At 46.3% G+C, this 8,297-nt stretch overlaps 1 protein-coding gene across 1 annotated transcript; it reads left to right on the top strand.

The window, feature by feature from the left end:
• Positions 1–4,547: 4,547 nt before the first annotated feature.
• Positions 4,548–5,228, top strand: GJB2 (gap junction protein beta 2). The gene has a single exon (XM_088022176.1). It carries the CDS (start codon positions 4,548–4,550, stop codon positions 5,226–5,228), a length of 681 nt encoding a protein of 226 aa, XP_087878302.1.
• The last annotated feature ends 3,069 nt before the right edge of the window (positions 5,229–8,297 follow it).

The raw sequence follows: 8,297 nt of genomic DNA, 5'->3' as shown, positions 1-8,297 counted from the left end.
AGGAGGGAACGGTCACCCTGTGCCACCGCGCTGCAGCGGAGAGCCTCGCAAGGAACTGGAACCTCCATGGCCTGAACTTAAACCTTCAAATCGTTGGGAACGTCTGTTTTTCTAATAATTAAAATATATATATATATATTAAAGCAGAGCTTTAAATACAATAGTACTGTTGAACTAGTCCAAGTAGAAATAATAACAGCAACAACTATCCTTTAACCCCACCCATCCCCAAAACGCAGAGAGACGAGGCCTGGGGCTTTGCATCCTCCTCAGGTCACAAGGCTCAGCCTCCCCTGGCTTGGACCCGGAGCGGAGGGGCTGGGGTGTCGAGGCGGGCCCAGGGCGCTTGGAGACCAAGGGGAATCCAGGCGCTCCGGGGTGCTTGGGGGCACTACCGGGCCAGGATCTCCGGTACCTCGGGGGGCGATCGAGGGATCCGGGTCCCGGGGAAGCTCTGGCTACCGAGGAGGCCCTGCGCGCCCCGCCCGCAGCATTGGGGGCGGCCGGGCAGCGAGGAGCCGCCCCCTCCGTAACTTTCTAAATAGCTTCAGGGAAGAGGCGGAGTGTGGGGTGCGGTTAAAAGGCGTCGCAGGGGCAGGCAGGTGTTGAAGACCCGACGCGCCCGGCGCGCTCCGCTCTCCCGGACTCGCAGCCAGTCGGCGGCGCCGCAGCCCACAGCTAGCGCCGAGGCGGCCCCGGCCAGTGCCGGCCCAGACCCCGGGGAGCGCACAGCCGCCACCCGCGACCTCGCCGAGCGCTCCCTCTCGCACAGGTGAGGCTGCGCCGCCGGCGCCCGACCCTCAGCGCCCCGGGACGGCCTGGGCTGGGGGACCCCGCGCCTGGAGGAACCCCGGGACGGCCAGGCCTGGGGGACCTAGCCGCGGCCGGGGAATCCGGGACCCCCAGCTGGACCCGGTGTGCACTGAGGCCCCTGCGCCGTCCTTGACCCGGACAGTGGCGACAGCGGACCTGGGGCGGAGGGCAAGAGGCGAGAGCGAACTTCTGGAAAAGGGAGTGAGTTCCTTCAGCCGAGTTCTGAAATTCGAATCGGGCTGTTCCGGCTGGATTTGCAGCGGCGCGCCGGGGAAGGGAACGTGGTAACAGAACCCCAGAGCCAGTGATCGGGTTCGGCGCGCAGGGCGGGGGAGGGGAAGCCAGCCAGCCGGAGACAGTTCGACCTCGGCGTGAATGATTGTCGATAATATTCCTCCCGGGAAATTCTCGCACAGCCGCCGGGTTGCTTTAACTGCAGCCACTAGAAGTTTTTAATGGGCTGAAGGCTTAGTTCCTGAAGAAAAATCCATTTCGTTTGTTAGCAGGAAGCCTTCACAGGAGGAAACTGACCTTTACCTCCTCGCACTGCCTTTGCAAAGAAAATCCCTCAGGTCGAGGTCTGGCAGAGATAAACTAGAACTCCCTGCCCCTTGTGAGCCCAGAGCCCCAGACCGCGGCCTAAATCTGAGTTGAGAGTTTGGTTGCTTCTCTTTTTCCTAATCAAGAACGTTTATCTCCAGGTGGGCTTTTCCAGCTGGATGGAAAGCTTTAGGACATTTGTTTACAAATGAGGTAGTGTGCAGCTGAGAAACGTGTTCTTTAGGACGGTTGCTTTAGCCCTTCAAGGTTCTCTCAGTGGAGGGGGGAAATAAGCCTAAATGGTGTGTGTCTTTCAGTTTTCTGACAGCCGGACCCGTCTGACCGTGAGCATTTACTTGGTATGACCCTGTCTTGAGACGTTTGGTGACAGCCATGTCCCCGTTAGCCCTTTGAGTCTCTTTCAAAACTAGTGCGCTCAGTCAGGCGCAATTACAGACGCCTCTGAGGGGGTGGGGGCGCTCTGTGGAGAGGTCAGCCATCCAAAAAGTAAGGATTGAGAAGAAGTTAAGGGGTAAGAATTCCTTTTGCCTTTTCTGCAACCTGGTGATTCACCCAGTGCCTTCCCTAGAGAACAGAACCAGCTCCTCAACTCACTGCTGGCAGAACTCCAAACAATTACAGGGTGGTGTGGGCCAGATAGGAGCCTGCCCATGACCCATCTGCCAGGTCAAGAAAGGCAGGAGAGCAGCTCCCTGGGTGATTTGAATATTGAGAACAATTCCAGCCTGCTTGGTTAGTCCATCTTGAGCTATTACCCCTGTCTCATCTGGGGAGCAAATTTTAATTTGCTCCTCTTCCTAGAAGGATGTTTTAAAGATCCTTTAAAACATTTTGGTGGCAACTCAACCAAAAGCTTTAAAAAACACAACAACAATGTAGGGTTTACTTTGAACTGAATTTTTCTCAACTGATGATGATTGGACTGGTTTATAGTAGAGTGTGAGATCCTTGGTACTCTGGAAGAGGCAAAGGCATAAGCCCCATCCCTAGATTTTTAGCCAGATGTATTGAATTAAACCATGGACAGTTTATTTCAGTGAGTGTTCTGCTTTCCAGTTGGTAAGTGCCGATGAGGAACTGGACTGTCTAATTTCATAAAATTGTTTGGTTAAAAGATGAATTTTGGCTCGCCTAGGAACCTCCTAGACAGTCTGTAAGAGTCAGGGCTGAACCAGGACTAAACCCTGGTTTCTTCCAGTTGATGTGTCTCTTTGTCAAGCTGAGTAGGACTAACTGTTTCCCAAGCACATTTCAATCTTACCTAGTTTTTTCTGTCTGGGACTCTTCTCCATGTCTCTCCTGCCTCCTCTGGCCAAGGTGGCATTGGATGGCTTCAGCCAGACCTTGGTGCCCCACAACAGCGCCCAAGATGAGGCACAGTGTTGAAAGGCATTCGTTCCAAGCCTGCTTAAGAAGTCCATGAGGAAACAGGACCCAACTTGCTCAAAATGAGGAGAGAATTTAACATAAGAAGGAGGATTCACTATCAGCTTAGAAGGGGTGGAAAACAGATCACTCACCAGAATCGTAGAGAGGCGAAATCCTGTTTACAAAAGAGGTTGATTGAGACAGATGGGGTGTAACTATGAATAAATGAAGACACCTCATATCCTGGAATGAAGAGAAGGCCACTGTCTCATGAAAGATTGATCCACAGGCTTCTCCAAATCCCTTTTCAATGAGTAGTACATTAACCCAGCAGGCTTTGGTTCTAAACTTCAATGCAGTGACTCACTCTGTAGGGCCAGTGATGGGGGGAATCACTGAGTTAAATTTTCTGTCATTTTTCTTAGTGTGCCTCTTTAAAATGCTTCTAAATTAAAACCAGAGCCCTAAATAAAAATGTACAGGTACAATTACCAAACAGATATCCCTCAGTACTAACCGAGCAATCAGTCCCAGCATGGCAGTGAGGACCACCAATCCATATACAAAAAGTATGCCAAAATCCATGCAGAGTGGCTTTGCTGCATGGAAAGACTGATTCTAACCTGCACCTTATGTAGAAAAAAGAAGTGAAGGCTTTTGTGAAATTTTAACTTGGGAGTACCTTAAATAGAAACTTTACCATTGATACCAGTCATTTTACTCCTACATCCCAAGTCCATGAATGTGAACTGAAATATTTTTAAGGAAAGTGGCTCAAGGGTTCCTGGGTGGCTCAGTGGGTTAAGTATCTGCCTTCCGGGGCACCTGAGTGGCTCAGTCGTTAAGCGTCTGCCTTCGGCTCAGGTCATGATCCCGGCGTTCTGGGATGGAGCCCCCCATCGGGCTCCCGGCTCGGCGGGAAGCCTGCTTCTCCCTCCCTCTCCCACTCCCCCTGCTTGTGTTCCCTCCTCGCTGTGTCTCTCTGTCTAAATAAATAAATAAAATCTTAAAAAAAAAAAAGAGTATCTGTCTTCCGCTCAGGTCATGATCCAGGGTCCTGGGATCAAGCCCCGATGCGGGGCTCCCTGCTCAGCGGGGAGCCTGCTTCTCCCTCTTCCTCTGCCGCTCTCCCTGTTTGTGTGCGCTCTCTCTCTCTCTCTCTCTCTCTCTCGCTGTCAGTTAAATAAATAAAATCTTAAAAAGGAAGGAAGGAAGGAAGGAAGGAAGGAAGGAAGGAAGGAAGGAAGGAAGGAAGGAAGGAAGGAAGGAAGGAAGGGGCTCTGCAGGGAGATGTCCCATTGGCCTTTAAGGCAAGGCTGGCCTCAGCTAGTATCAGTCCCACTGGTATCATCCAAAACTTGAGGCCAACAGGCAGATGCAACAGCTGAGTGCTGACCCAGTGCTGAGTAACTCAAGCAGAGTCTGCAGAGAGTTGGGTCAGCACTAATTAGTGCCTTTAAGTTAGTGAGTACTTTTGCTTGTGGTGCTCCTCCCCCACCCCCCAAACCTTTATTGTGTGCTAAACATTGGGTGAATTATTCTGGTGAATAAGCTACTCTTTATTAGAGAACACATACAAACATGTTCCAGGTGGTTTGGGAACTATACATCTAATCCTATGGCAAACTAGGTTGGTTTTGTTTTCACCTTTTTTGGTGAGGTTGTGTAAGAGTTGGTGTTTGCTCAAGAAGAGATTTAAGACTGCTGACTTACCTGGGACCCAGAGAAATTTCCCAAATTCTGTCCTGACTAGTCACTCCTGTATTGTGTTCACTTTGTCTTTTCCAGACCGCGCAGAGGAGAAGATGGATTGGAGCACACTACAGACTATTCTGGGGGGTGTCAATAAACACTCCACCAGTATTGGGAAAATCTGGCTCACGGTCCTCTTCATTTTTCGCATTATGATCCTTGTGGTAGCTGCAAAGGAAGTGTGGGGAGATGAGCAAGCCGATTTTGTCTGCAACACTCTACAGCCTGGGTGCAAAAATGTGTGCTATGATCACTATTTCCCTATCTCTCACATCCGACTCTGGGCTCTTCAGCTGATCTTTGTGTCCACACCAGCTCTCTTGGTGGCCATGCATGTTGCCTACCGGAGACACGAGAAGAAAAGGAAGTTCATTAAGGGAGAGATAAAGAATGAATTTAAAGACATCGAAGAGATCAAAAGCCAGAAGGTCCGCATCGAAGGGTCACTGTGGTGGACCTACACCAGCAGCATCTTCTTCCGGGTCATCTTTGAAGCGGTCTTCATGTACGTCTTCTACATCATGTATGACGGGTTCTCCATGCAGCGTTTGGTGAAATGCAATGCATGGCCTTGTCCCAATACAGTGGACTGCTTTGTTTCCAGGCCCACGGAAAAGACTGTCTTTACGGTTTTCATGATTGCAGTGTCTGGAATTTGCATACTACTAAATGTCACTGAATTGTGTTATTTGCTAATTAGATATTGTTCCGGAAAGTCAAAAAAACCAGTTTAACACATTACCCAGCTAGTGGATAAAAGATAGGGTGAAAAGGATGAGGCACAGGTGCTTTGCTGTCAAGGCACCGTCACCAGCATTTCCCAAGATCAAGATTCTTACCTTAAACGCAACCATTTGAAACTGCTCTAGATCTCAGTGAAACTCCAGATGCCTCCAACAGAGCATTACTCTCCTAAAGCTTGAAAACAAAGGCATAATTCTATGCCTATACTGATTTTTACTACAATTAGTTCCAGTAAAACCCCATGCTGGTAGGGGTTATGGGTGTAGGTACTCTCAGATTTTAAATAAAGGACATCAGCGTTTGTTTCTCTTTCTTTGAGGAAAGGAGAGAAATGCCAAGTTCTAAAGAGGACGCTGAGAAGTTTGGGTTGATCCCCTTAGGGCTCCCTTTGCCATAGTCCCCGAACTAAAGGTGAAAATAGAGATTCTTGATTCTTTTATTCTCTTGGGAAGTTTTAGTCTCTAACAATGGGCAGGGTTATCTAATGCTTCAAACTCTGTCATGCTTTTTTTTTTAAGTGAAAACTTTAAAATGGGATATGTTCTTTTGACTGCAAGATGTTTTGAAACCATTAGATGTTCCTCCTATTTCAAAGGCACAGATTATTAAAACATGTGCAATTAGATACTATCACTGAATTTAAAATACGGCCTTTCAGTTTTGAATAATTTGCAGTGCCTGAGAAGCTGTTTGCTGTATTAATTTTGGTATGTAGCACATGAAAGCATTCCAGCCTCTCACACGTGAAGCCACCTAGAAGAACTTAGTGATGGCTTATAATAGCAAAGGGCCTCATTTCCAAAATTTAGGTGTAATTTTGCATGAGAAATATGGACTGGATGGACCACCAACCACTACCAACTACAGGCTGGCTCAAGACACCCTCTTTCCTTTACAGTGTTTGTCTTTTCCATTACTGTGGTAAATGGCAGGAACACTGATTGAAAGAGATTGCTTGGGAATATTTTATTGCCACAGTACAATTTAATGGTGCTGAACAAAATGAGGGGAGGGGTAGGTACCGTTTTTAAAGAACAGATGGAAAGACTAGACTCTAAATTCTGATGATTAAAAATGAGTTTCATCTACTTCAAAAGTTTGCTTCCCTCTTCAGCATCCAGTTTTCTTAAGTGAAAATAGAATTGGTAGACCTTTATTTTTAAATAGAAACTAGAGTTTAGATAAGTATTTAGCAGTTCTATAGGATAAACTGAACCCTAATATCATCATTGTGCTTGACATGTTTTCCAAAAAATGGTACTCAACATATTTTAATGAGGGTAAACATTTTCCTGTTGCCAAGAATAGCATTGTAAAAACATTTTGTAATAATAAATAATAGCTTTAATTACATGCTTGTAACTAAAATAATTTTGTAATGTCTCATGTCATTTAAAATATTAAAATATAATTAATTCATAAAATAGCTATTTAAAATCTATTACAGTTTTTAATAGAAGGGCAAATTTTAATTTCATCTATAGCCTATTTCGTATGTTAGTATTTTCTATTTCATAACCCCAAATGGGTAAGTTACCAGAGTATCTGTCCACTATTCTGGGATTCCTCTGCCACTTACAGAAAAGTCTCTGTTACTAGAAAGCTTGACAAGGGAGGGAGAAGGAGAGATTATTTTTGCCCAACCACATGCTCACCTTGAACTGGTTTTTGACAAACACACATGTGTGTTTAAAGTATGATGTGTGGACTGGATTTGTAACCTGGAGAATGCCAAGTTGGGTTCATGTGACCACTCTGGCTCCAAGAAGAATCATGGAAGTTGACACTTAAAAATGTGATTCATGGTGAAGTTTGGCCGAGCCATTAGAAGAATTCTATAAGGTGTCTTTTCTAGGGAATTTTCTTTCTGTATATTTGTATGTAATCAAAGCTGGTCTTGTGAAACTGCTTTTTCTTCCTTAGTGCCCACTTCTATGGGAAATAAGCCCGACAGGTGAGCCTGTCCCTGTGTGTGTGAGTGCCTGACACCAGAAGGCCTGCCTTGCCCTCACGTGCTCTCCCCTGGTTGGCCAGCAATGCTTCTGTCCTTTCAGTAGAATGAGCCTTCAGCCCAAGGACCTCAAAGTGTTTTACACATATTAGTAATTATGAATATTTTTATGGAGAACCATACACCATACACTTTTAAAATGGATTTAAGAGGACAAAAAAACCAGAGGTGCCTAGGTGGCTCAGTCAGTTGGGTGGGTATCTGACTCTTGATTTCGGCTCAGGTAATGGTCTCAGGGTCGTGGAATGGAGCCCCGCGTCAGGCTCTGTGCTCGGGGGGGTCTGCTTGAGATTCTCTCTCTCCCTTTCCCTCTGTCCCTCCCCTCCACTCTCTGTCTTTCTCTCTCTCTCTCTCAAAAATAAATAAATCTTAAAAAAAAAAAAGCAGACAAAAAACAGCCAACTTTCATCCAAGTAATAGAAAAGGGATAAGAAATAGTCCCTGGCCATTTTCCACTATGCTCTGCATGCAGCCTGTTAAAACAGCACATGATTTTTAAATAGATATGTTCACTCTTAAAAGCTATGAAGATTATTACTCTCAAGATTTTAAAAGACTGGGTCAAAGTAATTACAGATTATTGCTGACCACTTTTAAGAACTTATAGAGCGGTCTGGCCACATGCCTGAAAATTAGAACTTGAACTCTGAACTTGAATTTAAACCTCAATATATATCTCAAGTTTGTCCTTTGTGCTAGGTAAGAAAAAACTTTGCTGGTTGGTTGGTTGGTTGGTTGGTTGGTTGGTTTTTAACGATTCTGCCAAAGGACCTTGTGTCCGGTTGACTGCATCAAGGCCACAGCCTCTCTGGCCTCACACAGGCCAGCCTCCAGGAAGGCCTCAGCATGGACAGAGCATCAGTGTATGTGGCCTTGGGAGCTTATCAAGCAGTGGGTGCAGCCCAGCTGCTAATTCTACCTGGTACAAGGTTTATTAGTAAACTGGCACTCACGATCTCAACTCTTCCGTAAATATACAACCGTCAAAAGGTGGATTGCAACTGGTACAAGTGAATCAAGGCCAACTCAGGAGGACAAAGGTAGTATT

The sequence above is a fragment of the Eumetopias jubatus genome, unplaced genomic scaffold (assembly GCF_037043125.1).
Source record: "Eumetopias jubatus isolate StellerSeaLion01/CBP00866 unplaced genomic scaffold, mEumJub1_p1.0 scaffold_3, whole genome shotgun sequence".
Lineage (NCBI taxonomy): Eukaryota > Metazoa > Chordata > Mammalia > Carnivora > Otariidae > Eumetopias > Eumetopias jubatus.
Note: the sequence above shows the minus strand (reverse complement) of the source record. Positions and strands in the feature narration are given on the sequence as shown.